Source organism: Octopus bimaculoides, chromosome 22, assembly GCF_046866305.1.
Source record: "Octopus bimaculoides isolate indiv1 chromosome 22, ASM4686630v1, whole genome shotgun sequence".
Taxonomy (NCBI): Eukaryota; Metazoa; Mollusca; class Cephalopoda; order Octopoda; family Octopodidae; genus Octopus; species Octopus bimaculoides.
The window spans coordinates 36,052,493-36,071,042 of NC_142949.1; the positions used below are offsets into that span (position 1 = coordinate 36,052,493).

General features: G+C 35.6%; 1 protein-coding gene across 4 annotated transcripts in view; it reads left to right on the top strand.

Annotated features, from left to right (window-relative positions):
- The window catches only part of LOC149131444 (uncharacterized), a 42,979-nt gene that overhangs the window by 21,084 nt on the left and 3,345 nt on the right, over nucleotides 1-18,550 (top strand). The window contains exons 4-7 of one of the 4 annotated variants that reach the window (XM_089339611.1): nucleotides 129-262; nucleotides 4,071-4,146; nucleotides 6,388-6,477; nucleotides 7,863-8,021. In XM_089339611.1, the coding sequence (XP_089195737.1) occupies nucleotides 129-262; nucleotides 4,071-4,146; nucleotides 6,388-6,477; nucleotides 7,863-8,021 (459 nt within the window). Of the gene's footprint in view, nucleotides 1-128; nucleotides 263-4,070; nucleotides 4,147-6,387; nucleotides 6,478-7,862; nucleotides 8,925-18,550 lie in introns of those variants that run through there. The other 3 variants (XM_089339610.1, XM_089339613.1, XM_089339612.1) reach the window with 3 other exon arrangements.

Consider the following 18,550-nt stretch of genomic DNA (forward strand, 5'->3'; position numbering starts at 1 on the left):
ATATTATTGAAGGTTATGTTGATGAAGGAAAATTGTTTGATACTATTGTTGTTAAAATATGGCAGAATGAAAAATGAAATGAAAAATTATGGCATTTTTAATTTAAAAAAAAACTTTTTTTTTTGCAGCTTTATTAAACCACCAGCATCAGAGATATGAGAAACTATCAGAAGACTACAATAATCTAATAAAGACAACTCAAGAATTATCTTCTGAAATTGAAGCGATTCAGAGAAACAAGAAAGAACAGAACATACCAACTGTAAGTTACTCTGTTTATTATTGTTACTGTTGTTTAACCCTAGGTCTGTCCCAGGGCCAGATTTATATATGGGCTGGCCATTATAGGTCATGACCCAAAAACCCCTTTAACTCAAAGAAGCCGAGAGCTTGGAGTTAAAGATTAAGAAATATATTTACAGCAAGCAAATAGATGATTTCTTAAAATTTTTTTTAATCCCCCAAAGTTTTTTTTTAATTATCAAGCTCTCTTTTGATTTATTGGGACCTTTTAGATTTTAAAAACCATTGAATTTAACAGAAGCTACTGAAACTTTGGAGTTTTGGAGCTTCGTTAAACTGTCTGGTGCCCTCTTTATGGTGTTTTGAATTGGCTCCTTTTTAGGTAGTACCTTTTTAAAAATACTTTGAGCATGTTTTCTTCTCATATAATAAAGAGGGCAATCTACAGCAATATATTATGCTGTTATTTAACCTTAGGTCTAAAACCCCCCATCCCCCGGGACCAGATTTATGTATGAGCCAAATGATATTTGAGTTTTCTTAAATTTTTTCCCTTCGAAACATCCTCATCCAATTTTGAAGGTCTTCCACTGCAATTGTCATCTTCCAAGCTAAACTCTTCAGTTTTAAATTTTGCAAACCACCTTCCAACAGTTGATTCACCTACAGCATCATCATCACCATAAATTTCACAAATGTTTCTGCAAGTCTTTGCAGCATTTTCTCCTTTTTTAAAAAGAAAAGTATTACAATGCAAATATGAAATTTTTGGTTACCCATTTCAAATGTCAACAAAGGGAAACCGGAATGAAAGATAAATCCATTTTTAGTCGGGAACAAAGAAGAGCTGCACTACCACTTCAAGCAACACCAAAGTTTTAACTGTGTTAGGTTTCAGGTATGTTCAATGAAGCATTAAAAGATTTAGCTTAAAAACGCTCAGAACTTCCTGGACAACCTAATAGATGGTTTGAACCACTAGCTGTGTCCCACTTACATCATCAGACTTCCACTTAGTTGAGCATCATACTATACACTTCAGCTTGCTGTGATGAATGCGGAAGTTCCTTCTTGATATGCTATTGTTTATTATAAATGACATGGATTGGCAGACTCATTAGAGCAATTATCTTTATACTATGCTCTCTGAGTGGTTGGCGTTAGGAAGGGCATCCAGCTGTAGAAACTCTGCCAAATCAGACTGGAGCCTGGTGTTGCCATCCGGTTTCACCAGTCCTCAGTCAAATCGTCCAACCCATGCTAGCATGGAAAGCGGACGTTAAACGATGATGATGATGATGATGATGATATGCATCCCAACATGAATGAAGGAAGTTCTCACTATGTAACACTTTAGGCAAGTATCTTCTATTATGGGCTCAGGTCAGCCAAAAACTCGAGTGGATTCAGGAAACAGTAACTGAAAAAAGCCCATTGTGTGTGTGTGTGTGTGTAGTTAAAAGGAGTTTTAATTAAAACTTTATTGCAAGCTTTATTTACATGTCCCCTTCTGAAGTCCTACAACCCACCAAAATATTGCCATGCCTTGCCGGTACGGCATGAGATCCTGCCTTGAAAAGTGTTGCATTAGATTATCAGATGAAATGTCTTGTGATTTTTGGTTATGTTCCTTCATATTTTGAGACTAAATCCTCCCAAATTTACCTTTCAACCATATGGTGGTGCTGGTAGGTGAGTAGGGGTGGAGGCCAGGATCAATAAAATAAAGTACCAACAAAGTACTAGGGTTGATTTAACCAACAGCTACTCCCTCCATAAATTTCTGGCCTGGTGCCCTATTCTAGAAATCGCAATGGGTACCATCCTCTTGCTCTGTTTTCTTTTTTAAGACAGTAGTTTGTGATACAAAAGAGATTTGGCTGCTATTTTTACCGCATTGAGGTTTCCATGCTGGCTCGAGGTTAAACCAGTGTTCAGATTCATGTTTAGTGGTGTAACTAGATACATCTATATAACTGTTCACAATGATAAACAGTCAAACAGTTTGGTCTAATTATCTAATCCTACCTTTTTTATTTTTAGCTCAAAACTCAGATATTTTCCAGGTGGTGTACTCTTTAACATTGCGTCTTTTTATCTCTCACCTTCCCTCATTTCTCTCTGTCTCTGTCTCTCTCTCCTCTCTCTCTTTCCCTCTCACGTTTCTTCTTCCTCTCTCTTTTCCATTTCCTTCTCCTACTATGCTCTCTATGTTCATTGTCTGCTACTACTACCCCCCCCCCCCATTCAGTTCTATAGTGATAATAATTTATGATTCAATTACTGAACTATTGAACATGTATCACAAGAGATGTTACGTTCCCCTCCCTCAACTACATCTGACCCTTTGATGCCAGACGGCCTGGGACAGACTATCCTTGGTCCTTTGATATACACTTCCTGTTTTAAAATGATCTAAAATAAAAAAACTACCACCAAAATGTCATGTTAAATTATGTTCCAAACACCGGCTTTATGGCGACAAAGTTGTTTTTCTAAATTCTTCGGGTGTGCCTTTCTGTAGGAGCGGGCATGGCTGCGTGGTAAGAAGTTTGCTTCCCAACCACACGGAACTGGGTTCAGTCCCACTGCATGGTACCTTGAGCAACAGTCTTGGGCTGATCTAAGTCTTGAGAGTGGCTTTTGTGGACAAACTGGAAAAAAGCTCTTCGTGTTTTTGTGTCTGTGCTTGTCTCCCACCACTGCCTGACAATCGATGGACTGGCTCCTGTGCAGGTGGCACGTAAAATACACCATTTCGAGCGTGGCCGTCGCCAGTACCGCCTGACTGGCCCTCGTGCCGGTGGCACGTAGAACACCCACGACACTCTCGGAGTGGTTGGCGTTAGGAAGGGCATCCATTTGGTCACAGTAAAGGGCTGTTGACCTCATAATCATAGTTGGATTATTATTGACCATGTGTTCATAGATGCTGGACTACTGATCACATGGTCCTGGTTGGTTGACTGCTGACCACATGGTTCTAATTTGCTGACCACTGATCACATGGTTATAGCAAGTCACCACATGGTCATAACTGGGTGACTGCTAGCCATTCAGTTATAGCAGCCTTCACATTTTTTAAAGATGTGAGCGAGGTTTGGTTGCCATTTCTAGCAGGTTGATTGACTATGTAGTGAAACCTCTCTATAGATTAAGCATGGGCAACCTATTTGAGAAAGAGGCTGCATGAAACATGATTCATTATCAGGCAGACTGCACTACAGAAGAATTTTAATAAATGCTATTTTCCTTGTGAAATTAGATGTGCCACTCAGAAAGTCCCATGGCCTACAGTTCTCCCATGACTAATAATAGACGCTTTCTTGATTTAGTGTGGGTGGTGAGGGTGAGTGGGTGTCGAGTTGCGTTTCTGGAAGGGAGCTAACTCTGCCTATTAGAGAGTGCCTCACTGAACGATTAAGACTTGTTCAAAGGAGCCTCCATGTGGTTGTTTTGATTTGCTAGAAGTAGCAACTAAATCGTCCTCGGACCTCACTATATTGCCTTTAAAATAAAAGGAATGATACATTGGATTATAAAATAATCATAGCCATTTTAAGTTGAATAAATGACGAGATAGTAAGGGCTTGACTCTAAACAACAGCAACATACAAATGACTCAACTTCATATATTTCATAGCTGGTTAGCTGACATTTCTTGCGATAGTGAAATAAATATCTTATAGCAAAATGTGAAAGAACTTTTCCAAACCAGGTTTCTGAGAAACCTTAGTTTGTCTGAAGTCAGCTTTGAGAATCTTTGATACAAACATGCAAATATGTGTAAATTTAATCTGGTTTCTCACCGCTTTTGTATTTACCAGCCTGCTGACTTTTATAAAATACAAGCTGAAATAGAAGGTATGCTGAAGGAACTCGACGCTCACAACAATGGACAAAGTAGGTCATTTCTTTAAGTTTTTATAAATATAATTATGTGTGAGTGATAGTGGTGTGTGTGTGTGTGTGTGTGTGTGTGTGTGTGTGTGTGTGTGTGTGTTTATCTATTCTTCCCTTACTGGTTGAACTCACAGAGCTGGCATTTAGTCATCTCTGAGTGTACAATCACTCACATTGGTTAATATATAATACTGAAATATTGTGTTGTTATTGTTGTTTTTTTTCTTCTTTAAATTAAAAAATTTTGTCAAACCCCAAATTGCAATTTAGCGAGCTCATAAAAATGAAACTCTCTCTGTATATGTATGTGTGTGTGTATATATATATATATATATATATATATATATATATATATATATAATTATTACAAATTAAAAGGGTAAAGGATTATCAATTTATTAATTTATTAATAAATCAACAATTAATAATTTTTACCAAGCCCTTCAGTATGTAAGTACCATTATCGGTGGAGAACTTACGGTATGTGGTGAAGCAAATATTTGCTGATCCCTAAATTATGTTTATATATATATATATATGTATGTATATGTATGTGTGTATGTATGTATGTATGTATATGTATGTGTGTGTGTATATATATATATATATATATATATATGTGTGTGTGTGTGTGTGTGTGTGTGTGTGTGTGTGTGTGTGTGTGTGTATATATATGTGTTTGTGTGTAAAAGAGACACATCATCATCGTTTAACGTCTGCTTTCCCTGCTGGCATGGGTTGGATGGTTTGACTGAAAACTGGTAAGCCAGGGAGCTGCACCAGGTTCCAATCTAATTTGGCAAGGTTTCTACGTCTGGATGCCCCTCCTAATGCCAACCACTCCAAGAGTGTAGTGGATGCTTTTAACCTGCCATGGCACAGGTACCATTGACGTGACACCGGCATCAGCCATGACCATGATCTCACTTGGCTTGACAGGTCTACACAAGCATAGTATATCGCCAAAGGAGTAGGGAAATGTCGTAAATCTCTATCATTTCTGAAGACAAATATATATCCTACCAGGCTTTATTTTTGTCATATTTATTGAGAAGCATCAAAACCAATCTATTATATACTGCTTCTTTTGTGGACAACTGACTGCCAGAACAACCTTGAAATATACCACAAATATTTCAAAATAACAGTGAAAGCTGTGTGTACGTCAGGTTATACATCCTGTTTCTAACTGGTTATAGCAAAGTGTGTGTGTGTGTGTTGATAGTCCTGTGGTATAATAATAACATAGGATTAACTGGAAATATTGTTTACAGAGAAGTGTTGTATAATAAAACTTGTCGTCTGAATTCTGTCGTCAGGCATTACATACATAAATATTTCTGTAGTTCAGCTTCCTGAAGAAGTTCGTTTCTAATCCTATGCATTTCTTGAGATGTTATGACAATTTCTTGAGATGTTCTAAGGCACATAAGGATGTGCTGCTGTTCTTTTCTTTTCCTTTTTCCCCAAGTACAGACATGGCTGTGTGGTTAAAAAGCTTGCTTCCCCAAGCATGTGGTCTTGGGTTCAGGCCCACTGTATGGCACCTTGAGCATCTTCTACTGTAGCCTCAGACCAACGAAAGCCTTGTGAATAGATTTGGTAGATGGAAACTGAAAGAAGCCTGTTGTACACACATATGTGTGTGTGTGTGTGTTCGTTTACCTTTGTTTTTATTTCATGTTGCCTGTTTTGCCTGCTGCCAGGAATTTCCATTACTTTTCGTTCAGTTTCCTATTTCTAATATTTCAAAGTCAAAGGACAAATCTTCTGCAGGTCCAACTATAACTATATATATATATATATATATATACATACATGCATGCATACATGTACGTCTGACCATAGAAAATCTACCTCAATAAACTCCATTTGAGCCATGCAAAAGTATGGAAAAGAGGACATTAGGATAATGATGGTTATGATGATGTGGTTGTGTGTGTGCATGTTTATTTCTTTATCTGTTCTTTAATGTCATGGAATTGTGATGTTCATATACATTTTGGGTTCTGTACTTGTTTCTTCTGTTAAGATGCTCCCAGGTGGCAAATATATCGTTCTCAAATATAAACTTGGCAATTACATTGATTATAGTAAACAACTTATCTAATTAACAATTCAGTGATTGTTTAGTTACAGTTTTGGTATAGTTATTACCTGTTATAGTTGCTTGTGCATATCTATGTAACTTTCGAAATACTCCTGATGTGATTAACACTCACACTCTGTTTCTTTTAACAGCACCCATTGGAGTACTTGATCCTTTAGAACAACAGAACTTCTATAAGAATATGAACACTGGTCAGAGCGGATCTTTATTTGCTCGAGAATGTAAGTGGTTTAACTTAGGATTATGTTTCATACTTTTTTTCACTATTTTGTTTCAGTCTCTTGTTTGGATGGCTTCTTCTCCCCATTCTAAAATTTATAAGCAGAGGATCTTTGTTACAAAATCTTTTTTTTTAATCCCTTCGTGCCCACCCACCAGAAATACATATCTCTGTTAGTCTTTCCCTTTGCCTTTTCTTCCAGCCAACCATCTTCATAGCCCACTCTTTGTATGAGGGTTGTTGAAGTAGAGCCTCCAAAGAGTACTATTTGAAGCAATCACCAGTACATGTTCTGATTAGATCAAAGTTAGAGATATTAATCTAATCATCTTGTCTATGGTTAACCACTATCTCTCCAGTCTGTTGTCCTTGTTCGTAAATTCTATCTTGTGATTTCTTCTTTAATCTTTCATCATTTAAACTGGCCGTTTCTGGCCAAAATATTCCACTGGGTTTTATTTTCAACCCAACCAGATTCTACCTCTCGCACCTACCCTACAATGTCATTTTAAAAATAAACTTATCATCAAAATCTTGAGGCTACAAGATAATGCACAATCAATTCAAAACAATGTGACTGTATAGGCATTACATTTGATTGGCTAATCTGAAGGCTGAACACTTAAATATTCTAATTCACATACCTGTCGTATCAGAGCTGTAACTTCTCTATGTGGAGAATTTGTGGCTTGATTTGAAGTGACTCACTGGAGCGAATCTTCTAATTAGACCTAGGAGCTGTGTTTCCATTGCTAATGTTGTCTGTCAGTTGCAGTTCCTGGTTGCATAACGAAATACCGTATCACTACAAGTCATTAAGATTAAAGATTATTTCATAAGATTTAGCCACAAAAGTGTTTACAAGGGAATTGGCAGCTACTATGTTGAGCAGGCTATGTGATTACATAGTCGGGAGGTCACTTGTGTCCTATTTTGCCTTTGCATATTGATTTACAATTTCTTATCATTCTTACCATTCTGTGGTCACAGCCTGTACGTATATGTATATATGGGGATATATGGGAAGGTGTGTGTGTATATATATATATATTCATATATTCTGCATGCATACACTATTCCTTGTCCATTGCAGATGTGCATGAATAAATATACGAATGTGTATATTTATGTATGTACAGATGTGCACATCTATGTGTGTGTATATTTGGTTAATGTATGTATAAATGTATAGGAGATGTACACATGTATGTGTATATATATATATCTATATATACGTATGTATACATGCGCACATATCTGTGTGTGCGTGTGTGTGTATATCTAAATATGTGCATGTGTTTGTGTGTATTGTCACACCCACACACACATATATATATATATATATATATATATATATATATATATATTGTCTATTTTCTGTTGCAGTGACTCCCCCTCCTCTACCACCACGCCACCCTGAAACACCTCCACCACCACCCATGAACGACTTCGAAGGAGAACACTGGAACTGTGCTGCCTGCACATTTCTCAACCACCCGGCTTTGGAGAAGTGTGAGGAATGCGAGTACCCTCGTAATTCCAAAGGTAGAGTAAACAATACTACATATATCCCTCACTCTCGGTGTAACCATGAACTCTGTTATTGCCATGATCGGTAAAAAAAAACCCTCAAATCTGCTGCTAACTAACCCCCCCCCCCCTTCTACAATGTTTTTCACTCGGGGGAGGAAGAGGGGGAAAAAAAAAACAGAAGCATTTGAAAACTTTGAAATACTGACGTGTTTTTGCTGACGGAACATTATTACTATTATTTTTTTGTTTTTGTTTTAATTTTTTTTTGTTAATGTTTGGTTTGTTAAAAAAACAAAACAAAACAAAAAAAAAAAGATAAAAGTGGAAAAAATATATAATGATAAATCTTTTATCTAAATGCTGTTTTTTAATTTTTTAAAATTTTCCCTTGTCCTCCTGCTTGCTATCTGTTTCTTCCTTTCTTATGCTTGCTCTCTCTGTTTCTCTCTCTCTCTCTCTCTCTCTCTCTCTCTCACATAAAACACCACATGTACATACATACATACTTGCTCTATATAACTGCATCAGTCTGGGTACTTTCTGTGTTTCAAGTACACTAACTTCACTAACTCGACCCTGTTTGTTATCCCAGTTACCACTTCCACTTCACCCAGTGTTTCACAATCTTAAACAACTCATTAACAAAATTAACAGAATATTTTTTTTTTTGCTGCTTTTGTCTTTCCCCCTCCTCTCTTCCTCCTACTAATTATTAAACTTAATGATGTTCAACTAAGTACATGTAACTACAAACTAATTAAGATTGTTGGTCTTTAACACCTCATACACCGTTCTCTGTGACAGAAAGGAGAACTTGTTAAAACAGACTCTGGAACCATCCTTGCTTAAATTCCTCCATGTTCTTTCTAATGTTTCTCACAGAACCAAACAAAAAAAAAAAAAAAAAAAAAGAAAGGAAGGCTGACAGAAAAATTGTTAAATTCAGATAATTAACAACTGTAAATTAATAAGGCCAACACTGAAACACAATGGTTATGAGGTTATAATAGTGGACTATTAATTTCATTGCTACAATTACCCCAGCCATGGTGTCGTGTCACTGATCAAGTCACATCATAAACTTATTTGTCTGGACGTTCTTCAATAAGGGTCAGATAACCCTATTTCACAAATGGAAGTAAGGGGATCAGGCAGTCTCCTATTTCACAATTAGGTCTACCACAGCAGACAGAGTCAAACAAACTGCTACTTCACATTATGAGTGATCTACAGATGTATCCAACAGTCCCCTGTTTCATAGATGAGTGTGCCCTGGTAGTTAGGGCACAAACGGTTCGCTAACTACACAGCTGAGTAATTCGTAGTAGTAAGAATCAGGCAGTCAACCGTAGAAATGGTCTACAACCATCTGGTACAGGTGTACTGAGTTATCATAAACAATCACATCTTCATCATCATGAGGTATAAATTACTTGATGAGAAATATCAAGGGCAAAGCATTAACCAATATCCCATCCTATTAAGGGCCAAATATCCTATTAAGGGCCAAATATCCTATTAAGGGCCTGTTAAATTATTTTATTTTTTCCTCATAATTTCTCTGAGTAATGCCTGCAGTGGACACTTTTATTATGGCAAACTCGCACATCTCCTCCTCCCACCTTTATTTCAACCATGAACAGAAGCAGAAATAAGGTGATGGGGAGAGAAGCTGAGGTGCTGAATAGATTAATTAGGAATGAATGAAATGTGTACATAACGATCTCTTTGATTTCAACATCATTGGGGGTTTTATTCATTTCAGGAGAGTAGTAGTTGATGGTGTATCTAGTATGTCTTTTCTTTTAAACATTAGCTCTATGTCAAACCATTTCAACTGAGAATCATAGAAATGGCTTCTGAGAAGGCGGAAATGGAATAAAGAGATCCAACTGGACCCCAGTATATTACTGCTATTTAGTTCCTTGTATGGTTTGAGACTTGAGGCATCGAAATAGTAGAAAGTGTGCCATCTTAATGAATGCATCTATACCCTAAGCATTACTTATAATATATATATAAAAGAGAGCGATAGAATAAGTACCAGGCTTACAAAGAATAAGTCCTGGAGTCGATTTGTTCGACTAAAGGCAGTGCTCCAGCATGGCTCCAGCATGGCTGCAGTCAAATGACTGAAATAAATAAAAGTATAGGGGTCAGCCACATTTAAATGGCAAATATACTTCACTATATATATATATATATATATATATATATATATGGTGAAACCGGATGGCAACACCAGGCTCCAATCTAATTTGGCAGAGTTTCTACAGCTGGCGTTAGGAAGGGCATCCAGCTGTAGAAACTCTGCCAAATTAGATTGGAGCCTGGTGTTGCCATCCGGTTTCACCAGTCCTCAGTCAAATCGTCCAACCCATGCTAGCATGGAAAGCGGACGTTAAACGATGATGATGATGATGATGATGATATATATATATATATATAGAGAGAGAGAGAGAGAGAGAGCTTACTGAGTATCCAATGAACAATTTAATGGATCTGTCTTCTCTTGGTTTTGATAAGGAACATTCAGTTGTTTTAATCCCACTCATTAATGTGTAAGTGGTTGAGTATTCCACAGACACCGGTATCCTTATCAAAACTCTGTTTTATATGGGAGGTCTCTGCTGTAATTCATATAGGGCAATAATGTAGCAGAGAACAACTGCATTTGAGTAAATGGAAGGTGAATCAAATAAAACACCTACCCCCACAATTCATGCTAAACTATCTAGCCATGTTATAGTGGTAAGAAGAAACAAGAAATAATAATAATAATAATAATAATCACTGAAAATGTTTAAAACAAAATGTTGCTTCAATCAACACTGTTCTGTAAATGTTTTGTCACCTTAAAAAAAAAAAAAAAATCAGCATTTTTTTGTTGAGCTTAAATAAAATTTTGTTCACTTTTTACAGCTTCTTGTACAAACTAATTTTAAAATCAAAATTATTTTGACTGAAACTGTATTTACAGATTAACAAATAGTTTTCTCCCTATGGAAGTATTAAGAAATTTATTGTACTATTGTGGCAATTAAAATTTCTGTTTAGTTGAACCTAATTGTTTGTACATCTATTGAGTGACTGCAATACAGAACATATGTGTACCTGTGTATAATTGTGTGTGTATGTGTCCTTCACAGCCTCAGAAGAAGATTTGTATCTGATTTAGCTCGTAAAATAATTTTATTTTCTCAGTTATTCCCAAGATATGATTACAAAATATTCTGAAACTCAATTCCAGTCTTCCATTTCTACCAGTGCAGGTAGTTGATCACACATTATACAAATATTTAATAATAAATAAATGGTCACACCTTATTACTGTATTGTCTTTTAAATTTGTTAAATGAATATGTAATGTTTTTTTTTTTACCTTCTTATTATTAACTTTTGTTATATATATATATATATATATATATATATATATATATATATATATATGTGTGTGTGTGTGTGTGAAACCTTTGCAGCATCAAAATACCATTTTGGAATGGCAAATTATATACGATTGCTAATTCATTTGATTTTTTCCTGATAATATATATATTTTTTGATTAAAATGTTTGCCAACTATTTTTTAACAATTAAGAATCACACACACAAAACATTTAACTGATCTGTTATTATTTCCTTAAGTTTAATAGTTTTTTGGCATTATAGAGCATGCATTTATATATATCTATATATATACACACACATACATACACACATATATAGATCTCTCTCTCTATATATAGATCTATATATATAATACAGAGTATCTGTGGATTGTCAGGGCATAGTAATATTTCCTAAATCTCTCAAAAGAGATTGTTAAGCTCTGGCTTACCAATCTCTCAAAAGAGATTGTTAAGCTCTGGCTTACCAGCTTTAAAACTTTCATACAATTGTTGGATACTCTGCAATTAATAAATGTTCTATTTTACATTCAAATGTATTCAGCCTTTCCTTGTGTGAATGGTTTTCTTTAATCCTTGGATCATTAATGATTTTCTGTTATCTATCCATGGAAGATGAAACCACACACACACACACACACACACACACACACACACCCTTTCCTTCTATAAGAGACTGCCACACATGCACATACATATTAATTAATATTAGTTTTCTTTACTCCCCACTCATCTTTAATCTCATCGTCATATCAACAAACATTCTTCAGTTCTCAATTTAACAATTCGTCTATGTCAACATGACTTAGAAAAGAAGTCACCTGACCTGTTTACTTTATTTCTGGTTACTTCTTTACAAGCAATCATTACTGGCTAAGTCCATTTTGCAGGCCATCTTCCAATGTCTTAGAGGATTTTACAAATAATCTATACAATAATTATCCCTTCCAAATTAATTTCACTGCTGTCGCTCTAAATATTTTTTTTCCCTCTTCTGTTATTTATATTTCTTGTTATTATAACAGCACCACAACAGTGCAGTTTTATCTATTTTTACTTCCCATTTGTATCTAACCCTACAACGTTCAGAGTCCTCTGTGAAATGTATTGCTTATTCATTCACATTGCTTTGAATTAATCACGCATTATCACATAGCTTCAAGATTTCAGTGACACAATTGTTTATTTTTAGAATGACATTGTTAGTGTAGGATAGGTGTGAGAGGATGTATCTGGTCTGTTTGAGCATAAAGCAGTTAAAATATTTGGGCTGGATCTGGTCAACTTCAATACTAAAGGGTCAAGATGGCACAAAACTCTGTATTCTTCACTACAAACATCAATATACTTTCAGTGTTAGTATTTTTAATTTGTAATGGTTTTAATCATAATTGAGCACAATTATAAATGTGCTGTAAAGTTTACATTTTAATCATGTTCTAGGTTCCATAGCACCAAATGGTGCCTTTGGGATAGATTCTTCTATCATTGGCTCATGTTGACCAACACGATATAAGAGGAATTTGGTAGATGGAAATTGTGTGGAAGACAATGGATGTTCTTCCTGTTACCAGCCCTCACCTGATTCTCTCAAAGTTGGTGATTTTCTGTTCCACAGGTTTTAGAAAGTGCAGACCGACTGGATGTAATATTAATAAGGAATGGAAACCATAGTACCGTTTTGTTCAAACATTGATGAGGATAGACATGTTCATACATACATACATACGAACACATTCACATGCATAGGACAAGCTCCTTACAGATTCCATCTACCAAATTCAACCGAAGCAGTGGATTTTGATATAAAACACTTGCCCAAGGTGCTGCGCTGTGGGATTGAACCTGAACCCATGCAGTTGAAGAATTAACTTCTTGACCACACAGTCATGCATGCATTCCTATGCTCTGTGTGAGTGTATGTGTGTGTGTGTGTGTGTGTGTATATATACTATTATTTGTGTGCGCTTGTGTCAGTTGGTGTGAGTTCCTTGTGGTATTTGCTCCTGAAGTGGAGATAACTCCTTAAAAACTTGTAACTTGATGTAAACTCAGCCATTTGCTAAAATAAAGAATAATAAAACGAGTGCCTGACTATGTACTGGGTTAAACCCTTGAAAGTTGTGCCCCAGCATGGCCAAAATGCTGAGTGAATGAAACTAGTGAAAGAAACAAAAAAAAAAAAAAACCCTCTTCTAATGTTATTTAATTTTTCAAAAGAACTATTTGACATATTTGTTCTTGTTTGCTTCCTGCAATTATTGAGTAATTGTTAGTTCTAGCATTACCGGTGGAAATTCTGCGGTTGTTTGGAAAAACTGTATGATTGTTCAAAGTTTATAGAGAACAGTGAAATACATGATTTCTTTTTCAAATCTTTTTTTTTTTTTTTTTTACTGAAGCCTTTCGGTTCTTGAAACTGTGTCAAGTCCACAGAGGTGGTACCGAATGTGTAGTTTTAGGAGGGAGCATCTTTGAAAACCATATTCTTTGTTATGCACTTGTCACTTCTTTATTCCATTGTTATCTATTATATTTTGCTATAGTATTGTTATCTATATTTTTTATGGCAGGATGTGAACATGCTGCAGAGAAAATATTGTTTCATTTCTCTCCACTTTCCCATTGTGACTCTGTTATCAATATTAAAGGTTGTTGAAAGAATATGTATAAAGCAAATGCTTTGAATCAGCTTAAGTATGGAAGAAAATTGAAGACATTATATTATTATTTTGGCAAAGCTTAAACTAAATCTTAAAACACTTTACTACAACCTTAGTTTCATATCAGAGAAATGTACATAGGGCTGGACTTGAACCTTTGGCCCTTAGATTCAAGTACAATATATATCTCAGTGTTGATTCTAAAAAAAAAAGAAAAAGAAGCTAGACATGGCTGCGTTATAAGAAGTTTGCCAAACACATAGTTCTGGGTTCAGTCCCACGCCGTGGAACCTTGGGCAAGTGTCTGCTACTGTATCTTCAGGCTGACCAAAGCCTTGTGAGTGGATTTGGTAGATGGAAACTGAAAGAAGCCTGTTGTATATGTGTGTCCTTGTGTTTGTCCCCAACATACCACTTGACAATCAGCATTAATTTATGTCCCTGTAACTTAGTGGTTCAACAAAAGTGACTGATAGAATAAGTACAAAGCTGAAAAATATAGGCTCTGTGGTCGATTTGTCCCAACTAGACATTTCAAGGCAGTACTGCAGCATAACTGTAGTACAAATATTGAAACAAGTAAAAAGATTTTTAAAAAAAGGAAAAAGACATCACAATTAATTTAAAATATTCATTTCCCTGACATTTGTCTCTTAAATAAAATTATATAAATATTGTATGTACACTAGATTATGTCTTCAATTACCTTCCTTACTTTATCAATTATTTTATGAATAAATATTATGTCTCCAGTAGATTATGTCTTCAATTTCATTCCATAGTTTACCAGTCTTATGAATAATATATGTCATTTGTATAATAGATTGTGCCTTTCAATTTTGTCCTGTTGTTCAAGTGTTTTGTAGACTGTAACAGAAAACTATTACAGATTATTATGCCTTGTAGTGTTTCAGTTGCTTTGTCCCTTTTTTATATATTGAAACCCCACCAAAGTTGGCTTTGCTTTTCATCCTGCATATCCTCTCCTTAGGGGTGGGGGTCAATAAAATAAGTATTACAGTTCTATATTTAAGAGATGAGGAATTATGTACATTATTTACACTATTTAGATTCGATGGATATGTAAAGAATACAAGTAGCAATTGTGATACACACCACGAAGAAATGATCAAGCTCAATAACGATCTGTTAAGCAACAACTAACCCCCCAAAAAATGGAGACCACCTCCCCCTGTGGGATGAAGTTAAAATCATTGACAGAGAACACCACTGGAAAATACGAAAACTAAAAGAAGCAGAACATATGCTAGGACACAATAACCTCCTAAGCAGATCGAGTTCAGATATGAGTAGCATATGGGAACCGGTATTAAGGAAGGATAGGAGAAAATTAGATTTATAAGCCCTAAAATTCACTCCAAAATTGCCCACAGGCATGTGGTGCAGTGGTTAAGAGCAGAGGCTACTTACCCCAAGATTCCGAGTTCGATTCCAGGCAGTGACCTGAATATTAATAATAATAATAATAATAATAATAATAACAACAACAACAACAACATCGAAAAATACCTTAGGAATGAGAACCCAGGTTTGAAATTTCCCCAAGACACCTGATGAAGGCTGGAGGGTATATCAGGTGAAACGTGTTAACAACAAACAAGATGAGGACAAATATCCATCAAATGTAAATTGTGTAAATAATGTAAATAATATAAAATAAGTATTGCTCTTAATAGCAGGATACTAGCTGGTAAAAGGAAGTGCAAAAAGTTGATCAGGTCCTTTATGTACAAAAAAAAAAATGAATACTATTTCTTTTGTATGATACTCTCCGTCTCACTCATAACTATTTTTGGTTTGTACGTTTTTTTATCGCATTTTGTTTAGATTAGCTTCATTAGTTCTAGTTTCTGGTTTGCTGTGTTTCTTTGGATGAGAATAATCGAGAAGAATCTGTGCAACTTGAGTAGAATACGACGACTCAGGGTGTTTCTGTTCCAAAACATCTGTTTATCAGTTTTTCTTGACAATGTTTGCATTGCTTCACAATATACACTGGTAAAAAAAATATATATATGCACACATTGTACACCCTGTGTGTGTGTGTGTGTGTGTGTGTGTGTGTATATACTTTTGTCTTGACGTCATGTGGTGGTTGTAAATGAGCATCAGTGTTATACAAGCGGTGTTGTTTTCCATGATAACCATGTCCAGTTATGAGGGAAATATTACCATGCTTAGAACAAGATATGGGTTCGTAACAGGAAGGGCATTCAGCTGTAGAAAATCTGTCAACAAATTCTATTTGCTCCATGCAAGCATTGAAAAGTAGACATTAAATGATAAGGATGAATTGGATTTAATAAAGCTGGAGACTACAATTATGTCAGTAGTTATGAATAAACGTTCATGAACAAACAAACCAAATGGCTGTTGTAATATTTCTTATTCTATGGCTTATGATTGTATGTATATTAGTAGTAAAATATCTGTGTTATAACATAATCAAGTATTATGTTTCTGTCTATGTGTATATGTATATATATATATATATATATATATATATATATATATATAGATATATAGATATATATATATCATCATCATTATTGTTTAACGTCTGCTTTCCATGTTAGCATGGGTTGGACGATTTGACTGAGAACTGGTGAAACCAGATGGCTGCACCAGGCTCCAATCTGATTTGGCAGAGTTTCTACGGCTGGATGCCTTTCCTAACACCAACCACTCCGAGAGTGTAGTGGGTGCTTTTACGTGCCACTGGCACGAAGGCCAGTCAGGCAGTATTGGCAACGGCCACGCTCAAAATGGTGTATTTTATGTGTCACCTGCACAGGAGCCAGTCCAGGGGCACTGGCAACGATCTTGCTCGAATGTCCTTACACATGCCGCGTAAGAAAATAAATCAAAGTTTATTTGTAATTGTCACCATTCTAAAGATTCCTTTATTTCATAAAAACCTACTAACCAACCCCTGTATTTTGTTTTATTTCTAACATATTTCTGTCTCAAATGTTGAAAAAAACAAACTACCATGTGATGTGTATTTTGGAATGTTTACCGCAGCTAATAAATAACAACTTGGACAAATGCTTTGAATTCTTTGATTCTAATCCTTTTTTTAATGTTGTTTTTGTTTTTACATTTTATTTTTGTACTTTTTAACAAACTTTATAAAATGGCTGATGCTTTTCAATCATTGTAATTCATCAATTTAACTTTCTAAAAATTTGTTCACAGCAGGAATTCTTGTTTTATATGTATGATTTAATGCATTTTCATCTCTTCTTTTTATATCCTGTCGACCTTTAATGGTGTTTCAAGACCCTTTCACCCTTAAGCCCCGCAGATATTGTAAAGACAGGTGTGTCTAAAAGCTAGAAAATACAATTATGTAACGAGTAGACTAAATGAAATCATTCATACGTTTCCATGTCAACCCACCACTACTGATGTGGCTTTAGAGTTAATATTACATCAGTGTTGAAATATTGTTTGCCCATATTTCAAGCTTTTTGCAGCATTGAATTCTTTTCTCATAACAATTTACTAGAGACTAGGTTCAAATCTGTTATTTTCCAAAGCTACATTGTGTATGTAAGAAACCTCTTACACAGGTTCAAGATTTGCTTAAAATAACAGCCTAATTCCCTCCCCCAATCACACCCTACTGTCTTGAAGGAATGAATTGATAAAAACACTCCTAAATACACTGTGTATTAAAATACAAGCTAGATGGTCACGACAGGAATGCTTTTGATCATGAGTTCGATCGCTTCGATTGAGCTGGGTTTAAACAGATCTCATCTGCTGTCTTAACGAAAAGAATGCATTGACTAAAAGTACGAATGAAAATATAGGTGAGATGGCCATGGTAGGAACGCTTTTGGTCATAGGTTTGATTGATTAGAACTGGGCGGAGTTTAAACGACAACTTCATAATGGTTCTGTATAAAGCTCAAAGTGGAACGAATTAGTTTTGGAGGAAATGAAGTTTTAATGCCGAAGCAGGACTGTTTGCCATGACAGACCATATGGAACAGGGCTTCAGGATTGCACTGTTTCAATTTGTTATTCTAGATATTTGTTAAGAAAGTCTAGTTGAGTGTCTCTGTGTTCTGAGTCTATTTCCTGCAGTGGCTGATATGGGCTTTTATCCCCTCTCGAGGAATTCATTGAGAAACATATTGTCTATTCAATCGCAAAAAATTGACATTGCACCTTCAAAAAAAACAAAACAAAAACTCGTGGTAATAAAGGGAGATAATGTTAAGTAAATGGCTATAGTTTATCTCCCCCTGCATTTTCTCAAACGATGGTTGTGTGGTAAGTTGTTTTGCTTCCCAACTACAAGGTTCCAGGTTCACCCGTTTAACTTAGTGGTTTGGCAAAAGAGACCAACAGAATGAGTACCAGGCTTAAAAACCAAGTACTAAGATGAATTTATTCGACTAAACCCTTCAAGGCAGTGCCCTGGCATGGTCACTGTCTA